General features: G+C 45.9%; 1 protein-coding gene across 16 annotated transcripts in view; it reads right to left on the bottom strand.

The window, feature by feature from the left end:
• LOC105696272 (kinesin-like protein unc-104) overlaps positions 1-13011 on the bottom strand; it is a 30122-nt gene that overhangs the window by 3607 nt on the left and 13504 nt on the right. For 5 of the 16 annotated variants that reach the window (XM_012418626.1, XM_012418627.2, XM_023433204.1 and 2 more), the window contains exons 2-25: positions 12065-12215; positions 9596-9678; positions 9428-9506; positions 9005-9350; positions 8333-8588; positions 8196-8198; positions 7877-8034; positions 7556-7695; positions 7292-7330; positions 5755-5892; positions 5236-5682; positions 4965-5167; positions 4760-4877; positions 4285-4457; positions 4019-4197; positions 3526-3663; positions 2612-2749; positions 2414-2532; positions 1979-2345; positions 1810-1900; positions 1622-1737; positions 974-1517; positions 660-840; positions 38-285 (exon numbers count right to left, since the gene is read on the bottom strand). In XM_012418626.1, the coding sequence (XP_012274049.1) occupies positions 38-285; positions 660-840; positions 974-1517; positions 1622-1737; positions 1810-1900; positions 1979-2345; positions 2414-2532; positions 2612-2749; positions 3526-3663; positions 4019-4197; positions 4285-4457; positions 4760-4877; positions 4965-5167; positions 5236-5682; positions 5755-5892; positions 7292-7330; positions 7556-7695; positions 7877-8034; positions 8196-8198; positions 8333-8588; positions 9005-9350; positions 9428-9506; positions 9596-9678; positions 12065-12164 (4404 nt within the window). In that variant the 5' untranslated portion in view covers positions 12165-12215. The remainder of the gene's footprint in view (positions 1-37; positions 286-659; positions 841-973; positions 1518-1621; positions 1738-1809; positions 1901-1978; positions 2346-2413; positions 2533-2611; positions 2750-3525; positions 3664-4018; positions 4198-4284; positions 4458-4759; positions 4878-4964; positions 5168-5235; positions 5683-5754; positions 5893-7291; positions 7331-7555; positions 7696-7876; positions 8035-8195; positions 8199-8332; positions 8589-9004; positions 9351-9427; positions 9507-9595; positions 9679-12064; positions 12216-13011) is intronic. The other 11 variants (XM_023433199.1, XM_023433197.1, XM_023433201.1 and 8 more) reach the window with 11 other exon arrangements.

The raw sequence follows: 13011 nt of genomic DNA, 5'->3' as shown, positions 1-13011 counted from the left end.
TCGCCTAGTTGTTTTTTCATTTGGTATCTCGGCGTACTTTTTCGCTCTTTGTGAAGTCGTGCGACGTCTTGTTGCAGAGAGGGATTTTGTCGATGCCGAGTTTCTCTCGCAGCAGAAGAGTGTGTCTGACCCTCTCGACTTCTTCGAGCCTGGTCAGCTTCTCCAATTCCCACTGGTGGTCGAAGATGAGGCTGTCTCCTCGAGGTCTCCATCCGTGGAGGTTCTCTTCGCCTCTCACGTAGGTGGAACTGGTGTCAAGGACACGTCGTTGTCGCCGTTGCACACCTAAACCCAGAACCACCGTGCCATCGTAAATCCGAACACAGATACATTAAAGAGAAACATCGGTGAAGATCCGACTAAAATCTGCATAAGCAAGATCGTTCTCTGTATTCTTATTCCTCCAGCTACGTCACACCTGTATGGTGGATGTAATTACTTGCAACTTCAACGACGCCTCTCTTCAAGTCGTAGCCACGCCAAATAAAGAAGAGGAACAAAGCCAGGGACGAAGTAGGATATTTCCAGGAGTGTCGAGGTGTCTTCTTCAGAAATAATTCTCCCTGTTGAAGTCCGCTGAGAAATTTTTCAACCGAGCACCAACGACGGATCGGGATCAGGAAGTAGGATGTGCGTCGGATAGGACAAACCTGGACTACCTGCTTCGGATGAGCGACGAAGGACTAATTCGTAGACTCCACTGAATCTGTTGGCCTCTTGGTTGCGATAGGTGCCACTGAAAAGATGCTTCAGGGACCTGGGGCCAACCCTAGCGTCCCTTCCGTAGATGATCATGCTGAGATCTTTCGTGATAATAGCCGGTCGTCCACAGTTCTCAAGCTGGAACATACAAATTTATCTTCACTCCTTTGTCTCCAAACACAATACATTAAATATGGAACGAAATCGTTCCAGTATTCATTTTACAAGAAGTAAGTCCAGTTTCAATGCTATGACCCCGGTTTATACGTACTTCAAGGTACGCAGAGATGGTCATGAATATCTGTTCGCCATAGGCGGTGACCCGGTTGAGCAAGGCAGAATTATGCAGCGAACTGTCCCAGGCAGCTTCGAATCTGAACATGCAGCGATCATCCCCAGGGACTTCCAGGTATTCCCCTGGGAAGAGACCGAGCGAGAGAACCGACGAGTCGTTGTCTTCCTCCTCTGGTTCTGGGGTGTTCCTGATGCGCCCGACTACGAGCTCCCTCACATCCTTCCACCGTAATTCGGGGGCATGTTCGTGGACAATGGTGATGCGGATCCTTCTTTGGATTCCCTGATGAAGGAGGAACAATCCCCGACATGGAAGGTCGTCGCTGTGGTCCACCACCGATGGCACGTATTCTCCATTGGGAGCCAACTCGCAGATTTCGAACCACACCAGGACGTCGTACTTGGCATGTACGTGCGATGTGCTGGGAGATGGTAAAACACTGCCAAACTTCGGTGACCTAACTGGCTGGCTGATGGGAATCGATGGCGGAAGCATCCTCTTTGGTGGTTGTCTTACGCTGCTAACAAGAAATAATTTATCATACAAATCAAACTCTCGACTAATAGGTGTAACTAGAATTCTTTTCCCGTAAGAAACCTGAGAGTAGTCTAAAGAGACACATACTAGTCTAGCTTTGCATCTTTGTGCAGAGGGTGTTGCTGGTAATGGCCGAAGACCTCAAAGACGATCGGCTGAGTCTTCAGGTACTCCAAGAATGACTTCGTAACCGTAACGGTGATCTGCAAAAGGAGATGAAATAATTGAAATCTCTGTCCTCAGGTAGATCTTCACTTCTTCGCTTTCGAACTTACGTTTTGTACGTGATAGAACCCTGGCGAGTTCCCTTTCCCGGTGTTCTTCACCGGCTCCGTGGAGAAGGCCTCGTCGTGGCGGTGCAAGAAGCTGAAGATATAACGTAATGCAGTCATGAAAATGAAAGAAAGGGGTATTATGAATTACCTTTACATGAAGGCTACTCACTTGAATTGGCAGAAGATGTCTGCGTATTCCGTCGCAATGCCCATTGCCTGAAGAACGGTGACTCTGAAGGTGAACTCGTGTCCAGGTTGGAGATGATCCGGTAGTTCTTCTTCTTTCATGTCACTGGCAACGGAGCTGTCTCCTCTTCCGCTATCTGCATCGCCAACTTCCTCGTCGTCCTTTAGATCCTTGCCCTCTGTCTGGCCCTCCACGACCCGCTCTTCCTGAAGGATCTGCTGACTCTTCTCTAAATTCTGGGTGAGCAGGGTGTTCCACTTGCTCTGCCTCTGGCCGCCAAAGAGGTCGTCTTCGAAGGAGATTCGAGCCGACTGTCTGACTCCACTCGAGTATTCACTGTTTTCCTCTTCTGGAAAAATGTCAGGTCAAAGTTGTGTCGAAACGAAAAGGGAAACGGTGCCCGAGAGCGAAACCTACCGACGACTGCCTGAACTGCCACTCTGAGATATCCCTTCACGTCTCCCTTTTCGTTGACTATTGCTACTTTGTGGATCAACGGCACTGGATACATCAGATTACTCAGGTAGACGAAAGACCTGGAAGAAGATTATAGAGTGGAAAAACATCTCTCGATGGAAGATGCTTAGGTAAAATAGTTAAAACAATTTATCTCACCTGCCGACCATCCGGAACCAGGGGAACCTGTCGTAGAAGGGATCACCACCGGTGATGGTTTCAATATTGTAATCCGGAGACGTAGGCGAGAGTTCGGCCTCGTTGTGGTACATCTCCCTCATCAGCTCCAATCTTTGCCTGAGAAAAGAAAAATGGAAAATATTAAAACATTTATAATCACTTTCCAGACCCACCGATGGAGCTTATCTAAGTTACATGCAATACGGATGTGTCCAAGAAAGCTTGCACTCCAGGATAAATTATCGTCCAAGCAAAACCGTGAATCTTCAAAATCGACAGATTTTATCTAGGTTCGTCCTTAAATCGACCCAGGCACATTTTAGCGTTCCCCAAACTCCTTCCGGCTCGCATCATGCCGCACTTTAAAAGCTCACACAAAATTGCAGCGACCTCTACAGAGTACAGAATTATCACCAGGATATTTGAAGAATCCCCCTACAGGATTTCTCAACATACTCGAAGCATCCTGCATATCGATTACATTCATAATAGATAATAAATTAATCCATAGAGCATAGTTTAGATACAGTCAAGGCGTCTTAAGGGCATCGTCGTACTATGTTGCGACATCCATGGGCTTTTTATTCCTTCTTTTATTTTTTATTAGTCCGGAGAATCGCGCCTCCGTAAGCAATTATGCAGTGCAGTCGAAGAGATTTTAGAGGAAAGTCAAATCGCCAGATCTTATCCAGAGAGAAGAGTGCTTGGTGATTGATGGCCGGCAAAGCAGAGGCAGATCTATCGAGTACAAGACTCCGTTTCCTCGCGACCTTATGACATGATACTTTTCCTACTTCCTTCCGATTTCTAATGACCCGAAGCGAAGTCGATGGGAATAAGTTTGGTACTCGATTGTGTTTTTTAGGGCGTTTAAAGCGCGACCGAGCACCAACCTCGAAGGCAAAAGATTTGCGAGCGAGAACTTCTGATTAGAGTAGACCGTAAGGCATTGGAAAATATCCTCTTTGGCCTCCGGAGTGCTGGGACTCAAGTCTTCATTGTATATGTGTCGCATCAGCTCCAAGCGCTGTCTACAAGTCAACATTGATATATTTCCGTTAGTGGTGGTTCGCCATTTTCGATCGTCGACGATCAACATTAGGTGCTCGTAATAGCCGCACTTCGTCGTATCTTTCAGGGTTACGCAATTAATCGGTTGTGTCGAATTTCACTTAACATGTAAGACTTCAAGGATAAGAGAAAATTGCCACGAAGTTTGAAATCAGAGGACAACTCGATCTTCGACGTCGAAGAATCATCTTGCCGCGAACTTCCACTTCTTCGCGGGGCGTTAATTACGATCTATTCCAATGAGTCGTCTACTCCACTTCAGGGTTCTTCGGCAAGGTTTATTTCCCCTTTGATGTCCTCGGTAAATGTCCTCACCTCAGTTTATCAAGGGTCCAGTAATGCGTGGCTCCGTTCTTCGTGTCTTGCACCTCGACGGCCACGATGGTTCGTGGGAAGGGTCTCTCTTCTTCCTCGTCTTCATCTACTGCGGGTAGAAGATCCGGCGGCAGCGGGGAATAGAGGGTATCCGTCAACAGGGTAAACTGGAATTGAACCTAAAAAGGTGATCGTTAGACACGTTAGTCAGTATTTAATTTCTTTGACTGCAAAGTATATATGTTGTGGGATGTATTTTTGGGTACCTTCTTCTTGAGCTCGACGGATATGGCGTTGGCTTCCTTCAGGAAGATAGCGTTGCCCCAGAGATCATCTCGAAGACTGGTGAACTGATGGTACTTCCACTTGCGGAAGGCCCACGCAGCCAGTTGGAACTCGCGTTCGGTCCAGTTGCTCTCTGCGTCAAACAATGGGTTGACTGAAATGCAAGCCATCCACAGGCAAAACAGTCAGAAAAGCCAAGCGTCACTGATCTTTTGATGATTGGTCCGCTAAAGGCCACTTGCGACAATCAACGAGGCTTATGTCTTCGGCTAAGCCCGCAAGAAATGTTGCAAATCCCTTTAACTGGGCCTGTGGAAGCTCGAGTGTCTCCCCAACATTGAAACCAAGGTTCCAGTCAGGACGAAGACTATCGGAACTGATGAGTTCCCTGGTCTCATGAGGCTACGACTGTCAACGAATGATTACAATGGATTGAGCAAATGGTTCCATACTCACCGAAGATATCTTCTTCGATGTTGTTGAAGTCTTCCGGGGTGTAGCTGCTGTACATCGACATCGTCATGCTCTGCTCCTCCACCTGTTTCTGCAAGGCGTCTATCCGAGCCTCGTAATTCTACAAAGGGAAGTATTTCAATCTAACGATCACCTTAAACCATCAGCCCAGTTGTAACAATAACAAGGGAAGTACAAGAGGGCGGACCTTTCTTTGTTCCTCGAAGAACTGATCAGCCTCCTCCTTCTCCTTGCGGAATTGCTCTTCCAGGACGAGCAATCTCTTCTCCATTTCTGCCTTCAGATCGATGCCCTGCTTTTCTAGGAGTTCAATCTGGGCGAAGTTCCAATCTACTGTCTCTCCATTTGCGGGAGTCTCTGCCGGGGAATTCTTCTCTCGTCTCTCCCGAACTGGAAGATGGAAATTGATTTATTTTTTTAATTGATTTTGAAGAATTTCCTCAGCAACCATTGACTACCTTGATCGGGATGGTTGAACCTGAAGACATGGTTCTTCCCGAGAATGACCCTAGAGCCTGTCCTCAGGATGACGGGTTCCGTCACCTCCCGGCCATTAACATAAATCAAAGCCCCCTTTTTCGGCATTAGAGTAATCACGCCTTCGTGGTTCTCGAAGACGCAGTGCTCGCTCAGGATATGAGGACCGCAGAGCTGAATATCCTGAGGAATGTTGGCTTCGGCCGAGCCAATCCTTGTGAAACCATCCTTTATATAGTAGATCAGACACTCCGACATCAACGGATCTTCGTTAAGGTTCACGAGATGAGGCGTCTTCTTCGGCGAGAAGACGCCAACGGTGACGCCATCTTCTTTCACGGCGACTCCCATCTCCGCGAAAACCGCCTCGCGTTGAAGACGAATGGCTTCTGTTCGCTTCAATTTCTGCTCCCATGTCTCGTTCAGTTCTACGAAAGAGAGCCAAACAGTAATGATCTCCCATTGAAGGTCTTCTACACCTTTGTCTTAGGGTAATTCACCTGCTATCAGTTTTTCCGAAGCCTGAAGTTGGTCCACAGCTTCTTCAGCAATGGTCGAGCCAGGATGAGACGGAATCCTTTGGTGAGGCTCTTTGAAGTCATCTTCGCGTTTCGTGGACTTGATGATCGACTCGTCCCCTGGGCAGAAAAAATTCCTCATAGAAAATGCGACTTCCTTTTAAATTATTTATCAACATTCGTGGAGTCCAGTGGCGTCAGTAATCGTTAATAAAGTTACTCCAAGAGAGTTCCGCGTTACATCTCGATGCTGAAGTCACCGAACCCCCAAGAGACACTGAAAGCCAAAATGGAAGCTCCACATCGTGACTTCTCCTGTACTCTGAGAGACTATTCGAAGAGTGGACTCTTTCGAAGAATCTGCTCCGTAATTGATCACTATTTTTGGCGTTTAGTGCGTCGATAGCTTGTCATGCAACGTAGTTGTGGAAAGAAGCGACGCATCTTTTTCCCGCACCCTTTGCCACTCGAAGATGCACAAACCGGTCGATAGGTTTATCCGAATACTACAGCTACGATCTATCGATACTTTTACTCTCTATCGACACCTTACATTAGGAATCTACCGCACGTTAAATTCTGGAAACGCATTTGCGCATCTCCAATGGCCGACACGGGTGGAAATATTAGGTCGATGCATAAGTAATGGCGTTCTTTTACACGTCACGTTATGTGTTAAAAACGGCATTACTTATGCATCGACCTAATAGAACGTTTTACTCTGCGCGAGACGGAAGGGTGGGCAAGCTGAAGCGAATGCTAAGATCGCCTACAAGAAGAAATAGTATTTCCTTCGAGTGCTTCTTTCTATTTTAAATGAACGGCTCTTCAGTTCCTCGTTAACGTTTCCGTACAGTTAGTGCGTTTACGGAAAACCAGATGGCTCCTCGAAGACCCTTTATGTCTGCTCTGTTCTCTCTTTTTCTTTCCCATTTTCTCTAAGCTCTCAAGGTCTTCCAGGCGTCACCTCGAGGGCGAATCACAGGATTTCATCTGAAGCTTCCCCGAGACGGAACTAAAACGGCAACTTTCCAACAACGAAAAAGAATACAATGAAAAGCCCAGCCGAAGCGATTAGCCTTTCGAGAGGTACGTTTCGCCACGATGAAGCGTCTTTTTCCTCGGGAGGGGAAATCAAAAAATGAAGAAGAAGGGACTCTTTGTTCTCCCAAGAAGGCGACGACATCGTGACGAGGTAGATCTCACAAGAAGCCGTCCAGATCGGAAATTGACCAATCGAGCCCCTTTCTTCCCATCGATGATCGACAAAGAATAAAGGGAACCACTCATCGTGAAGAAAATGTCTTCTTATCTTTATCTATCATCGGTGATTCGAGTTCGGGCTTGATAAGACGAGTCTCGATCGACTCCTCTCCTTGTCAGGGGAGAAGAGAAGACACTCGGTTTCCACAAGTTCAACAGATTGCCGTGAGAAAGCTCAAAGAGGCGGATGGGTGGCATAACGAACCGGGGTGGTTTTCGTTTCCCGAGAGTTTTGACAACTTACGACTTTACTTACTAGATTCTTTCTTTTCATAAGTGACTTTGCCATCTGGCCCTACGTCGAGCGCAAGGGACACAAAGAAAAGAACACTATGTAAATTGCTTGCCTACCTCACTCGTACGCATTTCTTTTTATCTCTTGATTCTAGTCAAGGAGTGCATTCGTTCACTCTTAACGTTATCGTGACTATTGTTTCTCTATCACTTAATACTAGGGGTCTAGTTGTAGTTTTATGTACACGGGGTAGTTTTGGGCAGAGGAGGAGGTCCTGGGCCTCACCTTCTTGGAAATCGATGCCTTCTTGCTTGAGCAACTCGCGCAGCTTTTGGATCTCTTCTTTGAGCTCCCTGATGAGTTTCGCATTCGCGTCCTCGTTGACGACGGCTTTGCAAACGATCTGCTTAGCTCGATCGGCATACCTGAAGAGGGGTATCGATAATTCTATTTAAACAAGGTCCCTCCAAACAATAAATGAAAGTACAGCAAATGAAATCTCAGAATGGGAGCAGCTTCATCGAGCAAGCTAAACCGCTGCGACACGTTGAAAAAAAAAAAAAATCACAAGATTTGCATGAATTACTATTATATTTTATAAATTACCTGAGGGTAGAGAGGGTCTCGTCGTAGTTAATATCGGCAGGGCTGACTGCGGCGATCATGGCTGTTTTCGAATTTCCCCCGAGATTTTCTCGAAGAAGCCAAGTCAGGACCGAATCTCTGTAAGGGATGAAATCTGCCTTCTTCTTCTTTTTCGTAGCCTGAAATTGTATACAAACATGTTAATCGATTTACAAGATAAACAAGCAAATAGTACAGTTCTTTAAATATGCTCGAGTTTATCTTTCTATGATTCCTACTACTTTATCGTTAAAAATGATCTAATTCGAAGCGGTCACGTTTAGAAAGATCTTGCACTTACCGACTGTGCGTCCAGACGACGTTGGCAAGAAAAAGAGTTTTTTGTCAAAGGAATAATATAGATTAGGACTTGAACACTCATTGCCATTGACTTTCTGTACAGCATTAGTGATGTCGAGCAAAGCGAAGTATACTCACGATTTCTGCAAGGGCGCTAATAACTTTGCCAAGAGTGGTCAAACTCTTGTTAATGTTGGCCCCCTCTTTCAGTCTGGTTCCTTTAGCTCCGGTTGAATCAGCCCTTTCTGATCCTGCAAGATCCACCAGAGAAATCTTGCTGACTTTCTCGGTAACCAGACTTGTCGTTTTATCGTGCTTCTGCTGAGTAAAGAAGATCGTGAAAACGGCGTGCGACCTGCTGGAAGTCTCGTTCATGTTTGTCGCCGCGACAGTCCTGCAAATAATTTTGACAATTTTTAAATTTCCATCAAAAAATATTTTCTATCACCAGGCCCGACGAGGAGTCTCATCGTTTCAGCGAGATAATTCAACGAACACTGTTAAAACTATTCACAAAATTCATACACTTTTAGTACACAAGGTAGAATTATGAATTTCATGGCTCAAAAGTGAATTATTACAAATTTACTATAAACTTCAAGATAAACTAGCAACTTTGCAGTATCATATTGGAAGCTTGTGAAATTTTGTAGAAAAGTGAGTACACTTATGTATTAAATTTATAACATGTGTTTGGAAATCTTATAAAATTTCAATGTTTTCTCTTTAACAGTGTACAGACGCAGTGTTAAATACTGCAGTATAATACAAAAAATTTGTATATTTCTCTTTTTTCGTTATAAAACGGACCTGGCTTTATTGCCCTCGTCGATGAGGTCGTGGATGTCCTCGTAAGACATCACCGCCAATTTGGAGAGGTCCTCGACGTAGGGCCCCAATAAAGGATGTTCCCTGACTCGAAGGTTCCCTTTATTTTTAGGATTCAGCAAGTCGCGAACCCGCTCGCAGTAGATTTCCATGTAGCTAACTTCTACCGAGTATTTCAGTTGTTCATTGGTGTTAATGCTGATTTTCCTGAAGAGATCCTTGCAGATCTGTGGTATTATGCCCTCCTGGCCGTCTTCTTGTTTACCCATCATGGTGTACGATTTCCCTGCCCCGGTCTGGCCGTATGCGAATATGCATACATTGTATCCTGCGATATGATTTTAAAACCTATGATAAAGTCTGTGTTCCACATCCTAATGAATTTTTTAAATCTAATTTAACAACCTTCGAACGCATGCTCGAGCATCTCTTCGCCGATGTCCTTATACACCATAATCTGCGAGGAATAATTCGTATCGCAGGGCTGAAAAATAAGACAAAAACAGTGTATTCCTTAGATATCATTTATAGAGAAGGATATTTAGTTCTAAAATTTTAAATCCCGATACTCACGTCCATGGAGAAGTAGGAGTAATCGTAATTAAAGCTTTTGGCCGCATCTTTACTGCCGGGCGGTGCTTTCGGGTTGATTATCGCTGAAAACGAAGAAAAAGACGGCTTAGCTGGAACATTCTAGAATATTTACTTGCCAGGTTCATACATCTGCTGCTTGGTAATTTTATTCCCGACTTTAAGCCATACGCTCTAACGATCTTCCAGGGGGAAAGTACTGCAATTATGCAGGGGGAACTGCGCAACCGCAAAGTGCATCATGAATCCGCCAGACGTCGCTAGTGGCGGGGATTATTAACAGCCTAGAGGGTATTCTGTAAATTTAATCAATGCATCCTCTCGTGGCGATGGCCTTACGTTAATTATATACCCTTGATTATATTTCCACTTTCTTTTTATCCTTTTCAACGCACATATAATCGAAACAGGCAGTCTGGCTTGCGTCTGGATTTTCAAGATGGCGGGTGGGAGGAACCGAGCTTAAGTGCAAGCCCACGACTAAAGTGGGAACACCGTGTATTGTGTAATCAATGAAGACGGTGTCAGTGATGTAGACATTACATAAGGGTGGTAACCCTTCCAGGGGATCGATGGAACATCGAACGCGAATGGGACGTCGCGTCGCTCTAATCAGGAAGGCATTTCGTCGGCGCCACATTGGCTCGCTGACGTCACTACCAGTGAACCCTACGCGTCAGACAACCTAACCTCTCTTGGGCGGTAAAGCGATTCGCCCACGCGATAACCACCGGTTTTTTTCCACTGGCCAACGAATCGTCGAGAGGACGATTTCACGCATTAATTGCACCCTCCATCGAGACTGAATGGCAGCTGATTAAGTGGATCAAAGAACGAGAACGAACGCCTTCCATGATAGCTTCTCGAAGTGCAAGTTCACAGCTCGACTTCAAATGAAATCACGCCGTTCGTTTCCGGGTGCGGAAATTGCGCAGGCCCTTTCACCGGAAATTGCGTCCATGGTTTTTGCCGCGTCCGATCGAGAGCAGCCCGCCTCCACCTCGAGTTTTCGAGGAGGCATAACTTCTAAAAGACTCGACGAATCGAGCGCCTTTAAGTTGTTTCGAGATCTGTGCCGAGGAGAGAATAATCTCGCGGGATTACTTCGCCCTGATAGATGGAATTACCCTTGGGATCTTCTTCTTTGATGCCCACCAACCGACGCCATTGTTTCCTGGCCTCCGCATTGTTGCCAATCCTGGGCAACAGGGCCGACGCTCTACTGCTCGGAATTCCAGAAACTCCGCTCTTTTATGCTCCAAAGTTGAAATTTGGCCGGCGAACATTTGTCCGACCGACAATGTAGACGTTTCTGCGGCACTCGTGGTATCGATCGTCCGTGTTGCGACTTTCTGGCGGCCATGCTAAGTGCTAGGAAACGTCTAAATTGTCTCGAGGATATGCTTCGGCTTCGACCGAACTTCACCTCGAATATTTGAGTCGATTTAATTCTCAGACTACTCGATCGATAGCGACTATGAGAATCGTTTGGAAGTCGTCTCGACGGAGATTATTATACTAATATTCCATCACGGTGATGGCTTCAACCGATGGAGGGAAATCCTTAGGCCATTGTAGTTTGATGGGCGCGAAACGGCGCCATTATTCACCGATGCTAGAGCCGTAGTGGAGCATGGAACAAACGGACGAAAGCGCCGCCCGAGGGTAGTTCAAGAAACTCCACTTCGGCGCCCCCAACTTTTCATTTAGTTTCCGGCATTTTCCCGAGCAACAATGCGGCTATTTTCACCGCTCTCGCAATATCGATTCATCGTCATAACGGCTCTTGCGGCGGCCATATTGTATATCGAGGAGAATGATCTCGGCCAGAATGGCGCCGAATCCTTGGAGGAGGAAATTGGATGTAACGATGGGAAAGAGTGAGTCATCGGTGCGGCTACTGGTATCGATCTCGCTGCGAAACTGCGGCCTTCTGCCTTTCATTGGACATTTTTCTCCTTCGCTCCTCTTTTTTTACCTATTTTACACGAGCCCATCCAGCGGAGAATCGAATTTCGATACAGCTCCATGTTGGTTCCTTTCCCGCCAACGAATGCTTTCCACTGTGTGGTCTCTTTCTCTCAAGTATTCCCCACGATTACAAAACAGCCTAACCTAAATATTGCTTCACTTTAAAAAATCCTTTGATATTTCCAATACGGTTAAATAAAAATATATACTCCAAATTGGGCGCACCAAATCATTTGAAACTTCACCGCGTGATTATGGCGGCCCTGAGAAACAATGCGATGCTCATAAGATTTCATTTTTTATTATTTTTTTATTTATTTATCCCAGACTAGAACTAAGCACACGTATTTTTCTTGAAAAATGAAATTTCACGAGCATCGCGTCTTTCCTTGCGACCTCCATAATCACGTGCTGAGTTTACATAGAGGATGAAATGACATTTCATCTTCAATTATATGTTTTTATCGATGCATAACTTACATGTTGTATTGCCGGTCATCTCGATGATGCATTGTGCCTCGCGGGAGATTTCGCGGTTGTTGAAGGGACGCACCCGCACGGCCACCTTCACCGACGACATCTTGGGGTTCCTCCGAGGTCTTCAGTCCTTACGCAATCCTTGAGACGCCCTCTGCAAATCCAAAATGGAGGTTAGGTGGTCCTCGATCGCTCGGAGGAGCGGCATTAATTAACATTAATTATTGAACGGCCTCGCGGTTCGGGAAGTGCCGGCTTGAAAATTCATCGGGCGAATTCCTAGGGAAGTATTCGAGGGAATCCCTAGCGTCGTCTTGCAACTAGTTACGGCATTTATGCCGCCATTCCTCGCGACGCCGCGACCAGGAGGCGTATTTATCACTCGCATTAATCCTCCCCCGAAGCGCCGCGGCACCGAGGAAGAGATATGCTGGATTTGTCAGACGAGGAAACCACAGATGTGCATAATTACACCTCGCTGGTAATCAATGGCGCGCAGTTTCACACGAGAAGGGGCGAATCAGCGTCCGCGGATTTTCAAGATGGCGGCCGGCAAGACCGCCGCCGCCGTGGGGGAAAAATGTTGAAAAATGCGCAAATTAAGCGCTCACGTGTAACGCTTTACCCCCACACGTGGAAATCTTAGGGCTTAATCCTGCTTAATTCAATTCCGGCGGGTTATTTAACAAAATCGAAGTAAGGATTGCTGAAACGTGTCATCGATGTCCGACCACTTAATTGAAATTCTTTGCCCGATTATATTTACAAAATAGAAATTCACGAGTAGACTGAAATTCTTATTATATTTACTTATATTGTCGGGTTATATTTAATCTTTAGTTTTTTCTTATTTTAACAGTGGAGGAGTTTTCTTCTGACTTTGGCGACATCTACCGATGGAAATGGTAACTTTCTTTATGAAGATGTGCTCGGTCTGATCGACTGCTCCA

The sequence above is a fragment of the Orussus abietinus genome, unplaced genomic scaffold (assembly GCF_000612105.2).
Source record: "Orussus abietinus isolate OABI.00-Male unplaced genomic scaffold, Oabi_2.0 scaffold37, whole genome shotgun sequence".
NCBI classification, from domain to species: domain Eukaryota; kingdom Metazoa; phylum Arthropoda; class Insecta; order Hymenoptera; family Orussidae; genus Orussus; species Orussus abietinus.
This window is presented reverse-complemented; position numbering and strand designations above follow the sequence as displayed.